This window comes from Hirundo rustica, chromosome 2 (assembly GCF_015227805.2).
Source record: "Hirundo rustica isolate bHirRus1 chromosome 2, bHirRus1.pri.v3, whole genome shotgun sequence".
In the NCBI taxonomy this organism is placed as follows: Eukaryota; Metazoa; Chordata; class Aves; order Passeriformes; family Hirundinidae; genus Hirundo; species Hirundo rustica.
The window spans coordinates 25567246-25583083 of NC_053451.1; the positions used below are offsets into that span (position 1 = coordinate 25567246).

The 15838-nt window shown below is 46.8% G+C and overlaps 1 protein-coding gene across 1 annotated transcript; it reads left to right on the plus strand.

The window, feature by feature from the left end:
• Window positions 1-1114: 1114 nt before the first annotated feature.
• On the plus strand, window positions 1115-12830 carry UPK1B (uroplakin 1B). The gene is made up of 8 exons (XM_040055941.1): window positions 1115-1172; window positions 6367-6454; window positions 6972-7172; window positions 8671-8745; window positions 9484-9594; window positions 9878-10057; window positions 10855-10938; window positions 11568-12830. The coding sequence occupies exons 2-8, from the start codon at window positions 6386-6388 to the stop codon at window positions 11616-11618; spliced, it is 771 nt and encodes a 256-aa protein (XP_039911875.1). The 5' UTR covers window positions 1115-1172; window positions 6367-6385; the 3' UTR covers window positions 11619-12830.
• The last annotated feature ends 3008 nt before the right edge of the window (window positions 12831-15838 follow it).

The window sequence follows — 15838 nt, forward strand, 5'->3', positions numbered from 1 at the left end:
TATGGCTGTGATACCTCATGGAACTGGAAATGCCAAAAGTACTGTCCTTTCTTCAGGGTTAAATCTCACACAGATCTCATGGGAAAGCAGGATCTCTCTTCCGCTGTCTACAAGTACCAAGGGATCCATAAGACTTTAGAACTCTAATTTCACACAAAATATTTGCCAGGATGGCCACCGATAGGACATATACATGTTATTTTTGTGTTTGTTTTGACTTGTGAAGGGCTCTAACATGAGGGAACTCCCATTACCCTTCCCAAGCTCATTATTTATTTGGCTGGGTTTTGCATCAGCGGGTGAAGAACAACAAGTACAACCACCTGTGCTTTTGCCAGAGACATGTTCAAGTCACCAGTAATGTGAATCATGACTTTTGGCAAACTTGTGCTGGAATGAGGGAGGGAGGGGAAGGTGAGAGACATTCCTTTTCTGTTGCGTTCCTCAGCCTTAGCTGTTCTCAGTTCATCACAGACCAATTAATATATATATATATATTTATCTGTGCTTGACTTTGCTCCACCCTAACAGGACTGACTGTGTGAAAAATCCAGAGTGCCCAAGGAAATGGAATATTCTCCCCACTTTTCATGTCATCCACAATATCTTGCAGAGTAGCCAACACTTACACTTCTGTTTCCAAAAAAAAATCCCAGGGTGAATAAAACGAAAATGTATCCAACCCAAACCACTGGGTTTTTCCCATGCTATATAATTAAGTGAAAACATTAAAATTAATTTACTTTCTTTTTCTATTCCCTACATTCTTCTTATCCTTACGTTGAAACAGTGATCCAGCAATCCTTGTGTATTTACGTCCTTCCAGCTTGCCCATCCTCTTTAGAGTTCAAGTACCTCTATGAGTGACTCACTCATCCACCCTTTTGAGAGTATAATAATAGAAATTCTTTAAAGCTTTGTGTTTTCAGCACAGCGACATTCCGATATGATCTAAGAGCCACAGAGACACCCTCCGGTCCCAGGAGGACTGGGGAACAGGTTTGGCTAGAAAAAAAAAGTTTTCCTCATGTGATGGGCACCCCACCAATCACACAGCACGCTCCTCAAGCAACCTGGGCTCTTTAAAGAGCAGAGGAGGTGGGAGAAAGGGACCTTTTCAGCTTTGCAGGTGGGTTGGGATTTCTGCTGGGAAGCATCACGAGCAGAGAGCGGTGAGTGGCTTGCTTTGATCATGGTCTTCCTCCTAAAGAGGCATGTGAGCCATAAGCGTCCATTAGGAGAAAAGACAGCTCTTATGTTTAATGTTTCTTATTTTCGTCCTTGGACTGTGTTTGGTATGTGGGAGTCTGGTACCTGGATAAGGTTAACTGCAGGAAATTGTTAAGTATTTAATTTTTCTTACCTCAGGCTGTGTCTTTTCTATGGCCCTTTTAATTTGTTTTGTATTTTTTTCTCCTAAAGACTGGGGAGAAGGGGATGGTAAAAAAATTAAATCTGCTGTAAATCTGAGTGTTTTAAAAAAAGGAGAAATTGTTGTTGAGGAGTAAGAATCTTTTAGTTCCCCCATCACTTGCGAAAGTAGGAAAGTTAAAAAAACCCTCTCATTTTGGCTGTGCTGAACTAATACAGGAGCGAGGAAAAACCTTCCTCCCAGCTCCGCTTCTGAGGTAATTATGCTTAATGATGATTTACCAGCCACACCACTGTTCACACAGGCTTCACTTCATAGCCATCTCTTCAAAAGGAAACCTAATCACTCTGTGACCCCTGCTTGATGCTGAGCTATGTTTTTGCTTTATTTTTCTCCCCTGGTAGCACAAAATAACTGTCTGCCTCTTCCATTTCGGAGTGTGGTTGACTCCTAGCACACAAGCAGTTTTCTGTCAGAGGTGGCTGCATTTCAGGGGAGGTGGAGCATTGGGAAAGTCCAGCAGGGCAGGAGGAGTGCATGGATTTGTGTCCGCTGGAGATGTTTGCTTTAAAATAAGTAAACAAATGATGAACTGACATTTGTAAAACACTCAGCGTCTTACAGTGGAGTTCAAGCGATTCATCATTAACGTATTAAATTACATCCTCTTAAAAACTGTGTAATTCTCAAGGTGTCCCAAGCGCTTGGAAAATACCTTCTTTTTAAGCCCCTTAGGGGCTAAATTCTCCATTATATCAAATTTAAAAAAAACCAAACCTAAAGTAAGTTTATTGCTTGATGCAAGAGGGTCCACCGGAGGTCTGGGTGTGGGCAGGCTCACGGAGGCTTCCCATGGCACCGGCACTGGCCTTGGCACAGCACCTCTGGCAGCGGTTCCACGTGGATGACTTCCCTCCATCAGCACCCCAGGGCTAGCCTGGGCATCTTGCTTCTGCCTGTAGAAACATGCTCTCCCTCCGGGCTTGGACAGGAGGGGCGGTGCCCAGGCTTCTGCCCCGCTGGGCTGCACGGGCAGGGTCCAGGATCCTGCTGCCGAGCGGCCGAGTTTGCTCAGCTGCGCTCGAGTGGTGCAGAGCCCTTCAGCCAAGGCGGGCAGAGCCCCTGAGTCATAAAACAAATGCATCCTTTGTCTCTGCCTCCTTGCACCAGGGCATGAGAATGCAACGCCCTGAGCAGGGACGCTGAGGGAAAGGGAGGTGGCAAGAGGTGATGAGAAGCCCCGCTACCGTGCTGAGAAACCTCCAGGAGCAGGGTGAAGAAGCAAATGATGCTCGCAGGGTTGTTTTGGGACGTCCCTTTGTCACAGTGCTTGACGGCTAGCACAAAACTCAAGGCAATCCAAATGCCACCTGGGTCTGTGTTGGGCAATGCCGAGTGAATTGTTATCCATTGGCTTTTTTGGCTAGAGATGGAGTAGAGGTAGGCTGAGAAGGGGGAATTCATCCATAAGGCCACTGAAAGCCTGTCCCAGCCTATAGAGACAGGGTGTGGAGGCTTTGAAAGACTGACCTATGCAGTGTGCATGAGGGGTGCACAACAGACCCCTAATTCCATTTGAATCCAGGAATTGTTGCCAGAAGAGCGTTCTTTCAAAGCCTGCATGAGGTTAACACCTAAAATACAAGGGCAGAAGCCAGCCTCTGCAGAAAAGAGCTTCCTTTTCGTCTCCCACAGTTGTGCTGAGGGTCTCAAGAAATACTGACAGTAAAGGAAGCGAGGGGAGGTCAAGAAAGCTTCAAGGGCACAGAAATAATAGATTGTCTGCAGTTTGTGGGGTACCGGGGCAGGCAAGGCTACCACTTCTCCTGGGCTCTGGCAAGCTCAGCTGGACCCCCGTGAGTGTAAGGGGTGTTTTGGGGGTGTGAGGGGAGAGGAGAGGGGAGAAGTTACAACCATTTGTACTGGTTGTAGGAATGTCAGAAGGAGTAAGAAACATGTGCCTCAGGAGGGACACGGGGGTTCTTGGTACAGTGGGAGCAACAGACACCTTTCTATAGCTGCTTAGAGCATGGGGCAAAATCTGTGGTAGTGATACTTGAATACCTCGCACCTAGATAAGTCACACGTAAATTGCAAGGTTTCTAGGATGTGCCAAGGAACAGCAGGTCAAGGTTCCAGGAAATTCCAGGACCTGGCTGCCTTCTTATATGGAACTTTTGGATAATGGTTGCAACTGGAGCTCCGGTTTCCTCAAGGGTTTCCCTGAAGCCCCAGAAAACTGCATTTGGGTCATAAAACTAATTTTAACAAGCCCAGGAAGAAGGCTCCTCTACCTCCAAATGTGTTTGTGTCCATGGGCAGAGGCTGCTGGCAGCTGTGTGTCCAGGGGTTGGGAGGGTGGCTGCCCACCACTGTCACACCCAGGGGTGCCTGTGGCTCACATCTGTGCACAGCCGGCCTCGGGCACGGCAGCCAAGCTTGCCTCATGCCTCTGTGGTCGTGTACCTGTGCCAAGTGCCGTGCAATCGGCTCTTGCTGAACACAGCTCACCCCCGAGGCATGAGGAGCAGGTGGAAAGCTCCCGATCTCCGGCAGCTTCTCCTCTGGGACATGTTGGAGGATTGGCTCTCCAGCTGCCCAGCTGTTGTCATGGCCTTGGAGCACCTGCTGATGGTGATACTGGACCATCTGCAAATGAGAAGAGGTCAGACAAGGGGTAGACCTGTGTGGCACAGGTTAATAAAGTGGAGACCAAAAAATGAACTCTTTTGGTGCCAATCGCTTGGAGGCAGAGGGATAATTCATAGAAATATGGCAACACTGGGGTTTTTTAGGTCTAGAGTAAAGCCTTTTTTCTTTCCCTTTTCTTCTTCCTGGTGTCTCTGCTTCCCCCTGCACTGCAATCCCATTGAACTTAGTTAAGGTACTAGAGAACCTTAGGTTGTCTGGAAACTTGCCATTTTCCAGCTGATATGTGTGGTGGTCACTGTGGCTGGCTTTCCTCACAACCAGAGTAGCCCACTGGGCATAGGAGAGCCCCAAGAGAAGGGGCTTGCTTTCTCCAGCTAGTGTGACTGCAATAATACCCGCCCAAGGGGAGACAGGAGTGAGGCAGGTTCTGCCTGCCAAGGAGGAGAAGAAAGCCGGCTTGTGGAGAGGCAAGAGCTTGGTCTGGACGGACAGCCCACGTACAAGGTGTGAGTGCTGCTGTTGCACTGAACAGGGTAACACACTCAACTTGCTTTATACCCTGCAACTGGAGCAGACCCGCTTTTCCATGTAGCAGTCAGAGTTCAAGTGCCTGTGTTCAAACAGGAAAGAGTTCCTTGCTTTTTGGACTGCTGCCTGGCTTGTGCTGTCCCTTAGATGGTGATAACCGAAGGATTTTTTAACATCCCTGGAGCTTGCAGCACAGAGGTCCATGAGCCAGGCAGTGGTCTCTCCAGCTTTCAGATGGGCGGAGGACCAGGATTCATCTTAGCTTTGGCAGACTCTGCAGTGTTGTATTATAGAACACATGGCTGAACACTGCTCAGACTCATCTTTGACCTGCAAGACAGGTCCTGGACACCCTGGCTGGTCAGGAAGTTTGGCAGGGACAGAGATTCAGGTTGACCTCATGAGCCCGCCATTTTCAACACAGAGCCAGTTTCATGTATACTGTGTCTGGCCTCCAAACACCCAGCTGGGACTAAAAGTATCTTCTCAACTTAAAAATAATGGCCACATATTATTTTAAAATTCCTACATGCAAAAATACTTGGGGGCTCTACTGATATAATGGTGAGAGTACTGGAGATGTCCGCATGCCTAACCCTCAAACCACTGCAGAAAGAGTGGTAGGAATTGCCTGGTTTTCTTCTGTCACCGTTGAAAGTCCTACATACCCCGAAAAGGGCAGCTGCTGAGGAGGCAGGAGATGGCATTGTTAGAGAGGTCACAATGCTCTGTTCCTCAGTAGGCTCCCCTTCATTGGCAGCTTTGTCTGCTCATATTTCTCAACTGCTTCTTTGGAGAATTGTGAAATCAGTAGCCCCAGCAAAAGAGAGGCACAAGTGCAGGTTCTCTGGCAGAAGAAGGATGTTCAAGCAGTTTTTCCTGTTGTCTGCTCAAGCTGGGATCACTGCAGCATTTTTTTCCCGATTTCTATTTTCTGAACCACCTGGTAAATGGAGTTGTCTCAGGGTTGGGGTTGTTTCCCTTACCCTCTCCATGCACATGTGCTCCATCCCTTCGAGAGAAAAATTTGGTGGGCTCTGGTGTCCAAGCTTCTTTCTCCAAGAAGCCTTACACCTCTGACTGATGCCTTTATGGAGCCCTCTCTGGAAGGGGATGGATTTGATCCAGAGCACCTGACTCTAGACTGCAGGATACAGCACTCTCAGGAATTCAGTAGGAATACTACTTGGCCCGACTCCCTGCAACCACAACCTGAGCTGGCCCCTCCATCCTTCCCTTCCTCCCTCACCCCTGACTTGGGGGACTCCGCTCCCATTCCCAGCACGGGTGGGAGATGGAGCTGCTCTTAGCAAAGTCCTGTGCTGTAGGTGTGTGTGTGTGGGATACAGCTGGATTACCAGTTCAGACCTGTGGTGGTGCTGGTCAAAATGGCCCAGGACAGTGTGCCCTGGAGGAATGCTGGCCCCTTTGGAAGAGGGATGAGGTGAGGGTGCTGAATTTGTCTCCATCCAGATGTAGCTGGTGTTTCTGGCCAGGTAGAAATGACACACCATGAGCTGAGGTTGTTATGAGTGCTGTTGTGATGACAAAAATCCTACCCAAAAGGGAGCTGAAGACAACAGCTGCCCCCAGAGTTGTTCCAGTTTTCTGTGGCTCAGGTATCGGGGAGAGGTTGAGTTATCAGATTAACACCTGGGGAGGTCTCCTCTGAAACCACTATAAAGCAAGGGATGGGAGGTGTACAGACAGGCAGGCAAATTCTGTCTATCCTTCTCCTCATGGATAATTTGTGTTTCTGAGTGAATCATTTTGTACCGGTGATTTAATTGAAGACTGTGTTTGGTTTTTTCTAGGTTGCATGAAGGATTAAAGATGGCAAAAAGCGATGATTGTGTACACATCTTGCAGGGTCTGTTAGTCTTTGGGAATGTGGTCATTGGGGTAAGTGAAGTGGAACAAGTATGGGTGGAGGCCTCCTTCCAGTATGATGCTTCTTAAAACAGCAGTTCTCCCTCTTCACATGTGAAGTCCACACATAAATAGTGTGAAAGAGAATGAGGAGAGTTGTTCTAGATGATCAGTTGGGTGGGAAAGTGGCAGCAGGGGCAGAACCACAATACCAAGATGGGTGATAGGGGAAAAGCATTAGAACTTTGGTTAGCAAGAGCAGACCAACATTTTTCCAGCCACCTCCCTCCACAGTGGTGGAATGGTTCTGTTCATTCTTTCTTAACATCCTCAGGTCCGAGGCCTGACCTCTCAGATCAAGGCTGGGTGAGATTTGACCGCAAATCTTCTGAGAAGTCCCAATACAAGAGACTGTAGAGCTGGGCAGAGGAGGAGCTGGGTAGCTCCCACTTGGCAGGAAGTTGAATGAAAGGAAAGCAGTCTACACCTGTTCCTGTCTTTGCTATTTCCTCGGGGAACCTTGATCTAATGGGTTTCTTGTGCTTCCCAGATGTGCGGCATTGCCCTGACAGCAGAGTGCATCTACTTTGTGTCTAACCCCCATGGTCTCTACCCTCTGCTGAAAGCCACAGAAAACAGCGACATCTACGCTGCTGCCTGGATCGGCATCTTTGTCGGCCTTGCGCTCTTTGCTCTGTCTATCCTTGGAATCGTTGGAGTCATTAAGGCCAGCAGGACCTTGCTGCTGCTGGTAAGTGTAGCAAAATTCGCCTTCCTGCTGCTGCCAAACTGAACAAATGCTGCCTCAGTGTCCCTGGTCACCTTGGGAATCAACCAGCGAGCAAAGGCAGCTTTTATACTGGAGAGGAGCCAAAGGTTTCTCTTGATCGTGGCTGTGGTGTACCAGAAGGTGACTCCTCTGAAGACTCACGTACAAAAAGATCCTGAACCAGGCTGAGGGCATTAATGGAGGTAGCCACAGTGAAGGTTTGACTGGCTTGACCCTGACCTTGCCCTGAAGCAATGCAGGAGCACTTGTGCAATCACATAGAGCTGGGATGTGGTTTAGATCCTTGTTTCTCCCCACCCCTTACTGCTTTTCAGCTGTCATACACTTTTCACTTTAGGAGCTGATAAGCAGTGACTTCTGTACAAGTCATTAGTAAGCGTCAGGATACCAAATGTGGGTGCAATCAACAACATAAGACATCAGCAGGCAGGCAGAAATTACAGGGGTGGGGACAGAGCTTTGGATAAGCCAAGGACAATGTTAAGATGTGGACAAATCTCTGTACAATGTCTTACTTAGTAGTTTAATTTAGCAATGGCAAAACTTAATTGGTGCTTGCATTAGCAAAGGGTAGAGATGAAAACTCTGAAATGAGCTATCTCGTGGATTACTGTGGGGTTGCAGGGTGTCTGATTTAGACAAGAGGCACTCAGAGATCTGAACCCTTGGGCCTGGGAATATGTCAGCAAACAGCTGAGGAAATAGCATTCCCTTACCTCTGATTTTCGGTGTCTTGGCTGAAACCCAAGGCTCTGGTTTAGGATACGTGAGAGGGTACAAGGGACAGAAGCTGGGGTAAGTAGGAAAAAAATGCCTTAAATCACAGAAGCACATTATAAAACATGAGAGGAGGAACAGACACATGAGAACTCCAAACAAAATATGGAAAATGTCAAAGGGATTATGCTGGAAGGGGAACAGAAAGAGTGAAAGAGACTATGAGAGGTGACCCTTGGAATCTGTTTTCATGAAGGATCTTTGCTCACAGTGTAAGAGTGTTCAGGAGATCTGATGGTGAAAAATCAGGGGGATCTGAATGATGCCCTGAGCTGCACCTTCCCTTTCCCCGACATACAATCTGTCCTGCTAGGAGTGAACAGCTTCCTGCTGAAAAGCTTGCAGCTGGTAAGTGGAAGTGAAAGGAGGACGCATGACACAACATAGGTTGCCAATGAGATGCAACAAAGAAAAGGACCAAGTATTTTCCATGGAAGCAGGGCAGCCTCAGTCCCATGAGGTTCTGATGAAATCTTGTCTGAGATGGAGAACAATTCCAGTCATTCACCTTCAAGAAAGCAGATTGCGAATTGAAACGAGCACGGGGAAGGGCTAGGAGAACATTCAGGCTGGGTCAGAGGGAATATGATAGCCTTTGCATCAAGCAGGGTTTCCGGCTTAATCTTGAAAAATATGCTGTACTGTTTCTCCGAGAGCTAATTCTGCTCTCTTTCTCCCACAGTACATCATTCTGATGCTGATCACTTTTGCATTTGAAATGGCTTCTTGCATCACAGCAGCGACTCACCGAGACTCTGTGAGTATTTCTTTCCTCAGGCATTCTTTTAACTGTGCTGGGAAACACAAGTTCTAGGGCACACAGTCATCCTGTTCAGCACAGTCATTGTGATAATACGGTGTAAACTCACAGGATTACTGCTGAGCAGAAGACAACCCCACAAGGATGAACTCCAACATCATTATTCTAATCAAAGAAATAACTTTGTCCTTTCTAACATAGTTTTGTTATTTTTAACATGTTGAACTGTTTACAATCTTGTAGCTAAGGAAATAATGAACGTGGGTTAGTTGAATCATCAATACACTGTTTAGTCTTTCAGCTACAGACTGATTAATCTATCATACACAGAGAAGACAAATCTGCAGCATTGCCCCAGGCAGTGTTACTGGTGAGGGAAAGATTACATGGATTATTGGAGATACTGTGGGGAGGAAAATTATTTATGGTGCTTTAGTTACAACATACCAAATGCAATCCATAGCTTCTGCACAGCTCTTGTGATCTACATCTAGTAGTGCCTGCTTGAGATCTTCATCTTTGTTGCTCCCGCTCCTCAAATCCTGCTCTTTATTCTTGTGTGTAAAACCGGAGGAGAAGCAACATTCCTGTTCTCCAGCAGGACACTGAAACAAGAAAACACATCCTCCCCAAATAACCCTGTATTTGCTTTACATGGCCACTTATTTACATAGTTTCTGCATTTTTCTCTGGTTTTGATTTGTTGGGTTGTTTTGTTTTTTTTTTTTCCTGTAGCTCACTCCAGGGCTCCTTCTGAAGCAAATGCTGGAGAGATATCAGAATTCAGCGCCAGCCAGTAACAGTGACAACGAGCTCACAAAGACATGGGATGATCTCATGATTCGGGTAATAACACTGAAAAGTCACTAATTACTAAATGCTCTGCAAGCCTGGAATTTCAAGTCCTCCTTTGGGCTGCTGGATAATAAAGAGGATGGCATCTGCCTTGAACCTTAAAGAAAGTTCTGACACACTCCCCCTTTAGCTCGTTTATCAGACAGCAGACTGTCAAAGGCAGGCGCTTCAAAAATCTCTCCCGTACATCTGTGATTAGTGCCCAAGCGGTGTCCTGACATGTGCAGGGCTGTGACCTGGGCCCACAAAGACCTTCCCTTCTCTGTCCCTGCAGAACCACTGCTGTGGGGTGCTGGGCCCCTCCGACTGGCAGGAGTACACGTCTGCCTTCCGCCTCACGCACAGCGACGCCGACTACCCCTGGCCACGGACGTGCTGTGTCCTGGATGAACAAGGGCTTCCCTTCAACCTCGATGGCTGCAAACTTGGAGTGCCTGGCTACATTAACAGCAATGTAAGACCATCTCTGGTTTTTTACAGTTAGCATGTGCCAGTCAAAAGTGCCTTGCTGGAAGGGAAAGAGACCATGAATAGCCTTTCTCCTTCACTGTAAGCTACAGGTGTTCAAAAGAAGGGGAAGGTGTTCCTTTCTGGAGGAGAAGGAATGCCTGTAGAGACCTGGCCATGTTGCTGAACACAGGACAGGAATGTTTTTTTAGGATAAAGGCTTTCCTGATGGAGAGAGAAATCTCCCAAGCCACTTGTAAGAAGTGACATTTCTAACATGATGGACAGTAGCTAAATCAAGCTTAGCCCAAAGATGAGCGTATACAACGTGAGTGAGCAAGTCAGCAGTTCTCCTCCTCAAGGAAGAACTTTTCATTAGATCATCATGTCCTATACACTGGGTTGCTGGGTCATGGGCATCACCTTCTGCACTAGCTTGCATTTCTAGAAGGCATTCAAGCTTCCAAATTTGCCTGCAGCCTCTTAATTCTGGAGGTCAATTCTGTGTCAACTGTGTTTGGTTATCTAAGTGTACCTGGCAAGTGGATGGCACAGCAAGTTGTCCTTGAAGTGTTTGAGAAGGGTCTACTTTGTATTTGGAGTCAGAAATGCTAGGATATCTGCAAGTTGTCAATAAGCAGTGTATCTCTGGCATGGTTTTTTGAGACCCTCTGAGCTGCCCAAGTTGCAGTAGGAGAGGAGCATGCCACCATGCCACCTCAGTCTCTCTCAGGGGTGGGTAAGTTTGTCACCTTGCAGTGCAGGCTCGGTGCTGCTGTTGAGTCATTCCCGGTTGTCTTTCAGGGTTGTTATGATGCTATTTCTGGGCCAGTGAACACACAAGCCTGGGGCGTTGCCTGGTTTGGCTTTGCCATCCTCTGCTGGACTGTAAGTACTTAATATTTGCCTTTATTTCCTCTTCTCTTCTCTTCTCTTCTCTTGCTCTTCCACACCCAGTTGGGTGGAGGAGGATGACAGGACTGACGCATTCAAAATGTCCACGGAATATCGTCATTCATTCATCACAAATCCGCCTGTAGCCTGCTCCACTCAGGGCTACAATAGCAAGTTCCCATCCATTCTGCCTTCCAGAGGTGAGGAACTAGATGGGCTTCCAGCCTGCCACGATTTGCTGCCATCTCAGCAATACAACACAGCAAACACAACTGGCAGATGCTTCTTTGTGGAGGGTATTGGATCATCGTGATAGATAATTCAGTTTGTAGTTCGAAGATTTCCTATGAGTATATTCAGTACTCAGGGTTTAGCAGCTTCATGACAGATAATCCCCAGTGAGATGAGTGATACAGTCAAATAGTTATAGATGCACGTATCTTCTTTCTCTGCTGTGTAGATTCTGTGCAGATAAAAAACTTTAAGTTTCTTCTACCATAACAGGCTTTGCTTTTCAAGGATTTCTGTTGCTCTCTCCTGACAGTAGGACTAAATGGGGCTTGGGAGAGAGGTGGAGAGCAGGAAGTGGGGGGCAGAGAAACTTAATAGTGTTGTCATTTCAGTTCTGCGTCCTCCTTGGCACCATGTTTTACTGGAGTGGAATTGAATACTGAAGGCCTGGCGTGCTCAGTGCTATCCTGCAGAGCCATGTGAAACTGCATTTGTTTGTCTCCCGCTCCATTCTCCTTCAGGCCATGGAGGATTTGAAGTTTTCCCACTACCTCTCCCATATATATACTTTTGCCCCTCCAAAAACTTGATGCAAAGGACTGATGACTGCAGGAAAGAATCTTCTTGTCCCTGCTTTGCCCCTTGTTCTGCAGCCTTAATTCCTCCTGGCTGAGGCACAATCCTTCTTTCACTGTGCAAGAAATCCTGGAGCATGAGAAAAAAAGTGATCTGATTTGTTCTCGGATGACATCAGAAAAGAAAATGTCCATATACACTTGCTCTAGGAAATTGTCTCTCTAAAACTAGTTTGAATTTAAATTATAACGCCCCAGCAAGGGCTGTGTGAGCAAAACTGTAACCTGCTGTGACCAACAAAGACGGATGCTGCAAGGGAGAAGACTGCAGACCTCTCTATTATATTTTACTGTTCAACTTCTCTTGCTGGTCTCTGTCACCCTTGCCTTAGAATAAGGCAGATACTCGGAGCATTTAAGTGTGTCAGCAATAAAAACATGTCACAGATAAAAAGTCTGTTGCTAGTCAAGCCCAATAAAAGGCTAGCTCACTTCTCAGCAATATGCTGCCTATATGCAAGCCTACCTCCTGTCACTGATGAAACTACTGCATGTGCTCCTACCTTCAGAAGTGCCAGTCCAGGAGAAGCTCCACTTACTAAAAAGCAACTCCTTCAAAAATGCTGTTATGTACTTTGCACAAGATTTCATACATCTACGGGCTAGAATTCGTGCAGAATACAAGGGGTTCTGTGCTGTAGTTGCCTTTGCAAGGTGGCTCATGCTCCTGGTTTGCTTCTTGCTTCAGCTACCTGTGTGTAAATGGTCACACCCCCTGTGTCATCCCCCTTCCACATCCCTGGATCAGGTAGGACAAAAGGCAAATAATGGCAGTGAGTAACTCCTGTGAAAAAAATTGCAAGCGAGGAGCTAACTGAACCAAACCCAGACCTTGCATCAGTGTTTGCAGTTTTCACTCAGTTCAATAAAGGCTGTTTATTTTGGCCCAGACTGAGCTGGTGTCTTTCCTTGTGAACGCTTCAGTAGTTAAATGTATTGTGAGAAATGTGCTCCTTTGTAGCGTGTTTTAAGGTGAAGCGTCTTCCAAAGATGTACTGGTTCGGGTCCGGATATTTGCCATCTGCCTTGATTCTTTGTTTTTGTATATTCACCAAAATATTAATTAAAAAGAAGTAGAAGTGACTTTTTTCTCTTGTTCAAAGTTGTGTCTTTGGGAAGGGTAAATAATAAAGGCCTACATTTGGGACGTGTGGGGCAGGACAGTGACAAGCTTTAACGTCCTGTAACAGAGATGCTAAAGCACCGAGATGCAGCGTGCTACAGAAACTCAGCAGCCAAATAGTTCCTTGCCAGAGTACGGGGGGAGAGGAGGAGGCAGGTACAAGGCTGAAGAACTTGAGGAAGAAATGGGCTCCTGGAACGCGGAAAGAGTTTTCTGTATGACTATGCCTTCAGAACTTACTGTCCTCACGGATCAGCCGCTCCCCTGGTTCAGTGGTGGGGTGACTGTCTTGGAGACTCTGGACTCTGAGAAATTCCATAAGGAAGTTACTCTTCAGGACTTTTGCTGTGAGACTTGAGTCATGGATTGACCCTGCAGACCGTGTATGTCAGTGGTTAGAGTTTGGTTTTTGAGGGGGAGGGGGGGAGGTTTGGTGGTAGGGTTGGGTGCTTTTATGTTTATGCTGCTGAAAGCCACAGTAATACCTAAATGTAAAGAAATCTAAAGAGAATCAGCATCTGCCAAATTTGGGGAGCGATGGCAAAGGCTGGGTTCTCTGCTACTTGCCAGAAACTGCAAATTCCTGCCAACTGCAACAGCAGAGAGGAGAGAAATGGGGCAGAAAGGACACGGCAGGCACAGAGACTCTGTTCTTGCCTGGCCAAACGCCTCCAATAACTCCTGGTCCTGGCAACCATCGTGGATAGCTGCCCTCCTGCATAAGGGCCTCTTGCTAGGGTTTTTTTCTGAAACTCAAGCAGCTCTGCAAATGGGTGAAACAACTTGCTGTGGGACTTTCTAGAGGCTAGTAAGGCCTGAATATGGATGTCACTGGACATTCTGCCTGGAGAAAACTGTAGGACCACAGAAGCGGGCAAGAACAAATCTTTTTCCTCCTCTGGTCTTTTGCTTCTGACCTTTCTGCTTAGATCCTTTCTGCTCCATCTAAATGTGGTATGATTACAGCACTGCATTAAATATAGAGGAAAATGCTGCAGGATTTTGAAGGAGAAGAGGAACTAGAATACTTTAAATGGACTATTGCACTATTAACTGCCCCAACCAGTTGCAAATGATACCATTGACCTATTACATAAATGGCAGCTCAAGTCAATTCGGTTTGAGTTCCTCAACTTTTTGCTTCTTCTTTTTTCTTCTTTTGCTTTCTGCTTCTTCAGCCTTTCCCTCACATTGCACTTTATGATTTGTGTACTAAAAAATTAAAAGCTGTGACCAAGTGATCCAGGCAATGGTGGATCGGTGCAGATGTACCAAACATTGCATGCAGAAAAACCCAGCTTTATCTGCCTGAACTAAGGGGGAAGGAGAGGATTGGACTGATGACAGAGCAATGTTGATCAGGGTCATGAAAAATGCTGCTGAAAAAACAGAAAAAGCTGGGCTTCTGAAGGTTGATTCCAGACTCTGAAACTACCTGGGGTGCCAGGGAAAGGGTGAGGAAGGGATGCAGTCTGTGACAGGAATGGTGGTGAACAGGCTTATGTGTCAGCTGAGACTTGTAAAAGAATCCTGGTCATTCTCAGCTGTTTGGATTGCTCCCTGAAGGCAGGGATGTATGCGGTCCTCAGAGCAGGCAATATGCATGTGTGCATGAGAACTGCTGCGCAAATACATCCTGCTAAGACAAGGAGAAGAAAAAAAATGCTGCAGGTGAAAGTCATTTGGTTTGTTTGCAGATTTGCTCTATGTATTTATTCTCTGTAGGTGTGAATATTCACAGTTCTCTTGGCAATAAAAGCACACTTCAGTTCTCCCATGGAGTTACCAAATGCATTTTTAGATTATTAATTTATTGCAATACTCCCAGCTCTGAGAAATCAAGAGTCTCGCTGAGAAGCATCCTCTGTTCATAGCTGATGGAGTGGTGTGTCCTCCAATCCAGAAGGAATCCCACTTCCTCAGCTGCTGCCCTCCCACACACACAGAAATGTAACCTGCTGTTTTTCACACTGCTGAATGTTTGTTGCTGGCACTACTGAAGGTGTTTGTTCCTTCAGGCAATGGGGCAACGTGGGGCTGCCTTTGTGTATTTTGTGCCTCAACCCCATTTTTCCAACAAGTTTTCCTACCCCTTCCTCCTTTCCCCTCACTTCTGCATGAGACCTCTTTGCACAGACCCTTTCAGGCCCCGTTTTTCTTTACCTTGCTGGTTCATGTACGACATACAATGGCCATTATGTGCCATACCTGCATCCAGCTACCCACCTCATTGGGAAAACTAGGAACCAGGCTGACAGTGGTGCTGAGTATCTTCTGACTCAGGTGATTTATTCCCTTTCCTGCTCACTGCCCTGCCATCTTAATTTTTCACATTCCTTACAACAGGGACTCATGCCAAGCAAATGTTTATCGGGACCAATGACCTAAAACTGGCCCATGAATGAATCCTCCTACTCCCAACCCTTGGCAGCCCTGCCCTCCTTGGCAACTGGGGAAATCCCCTGCAACGTGTGGTATGCTGGGAACCTCCTGCAAGAGCTCTCCCTGTAATCTCAGGCATCCATCTTTAGGAGATCCTGCTTTGGCAGGAGTGGAATACGACTGCTGAGGGTTTATCCTCGACAGGAAAAAAGGTGAGGGTGTTTCTGACTTGCTCGCCAGGTGAAATTACATCACAGGCAAGGTCATGTGCGGTTCTTGCACGATCACTACCAGAGATAAACCCTGCAAGACACACAAGTGGGTGAGCAGTGAGCTGCTCTGGCTACCCAGGGCTGTTGCTAACTGTGAGCCAACAAAGGACTCCTATATTTTTCCCAAAGCAATGCTCACCTTTAGCAGGGTACTGTGGCCGGACAGAGGCTAGAAACTCTAAAGCCAAGTGACTTCAAAAAATCCCTGTAAATAACCAGCCTAGTCCTTTTACACTGTCTGAGCCTTGGTG

Coding starts and splice junctions, on each gene's coding strand:
- UPK1B (XM_040055941.1), top strand. CDS start 6,386: ATGGCAAAAAGCGATGATTGTGTACACATCTTGCAGGGTCTGTTAGTC. Junction 6,455..6,971: donor TTGGGAATGTGGTCATTGGG/GTAAGTGAAGTG, acceptor TGTGCTTCCCAG/ATGTGCGGCATTGCCCTGAC. Junction 9,595..9,877: donor GGGATGATCTCATGATTCGG/GTAATAACACTG, acceptor CTGTCCCTGCAG/AACCACTGCTGTGGGGTGCT.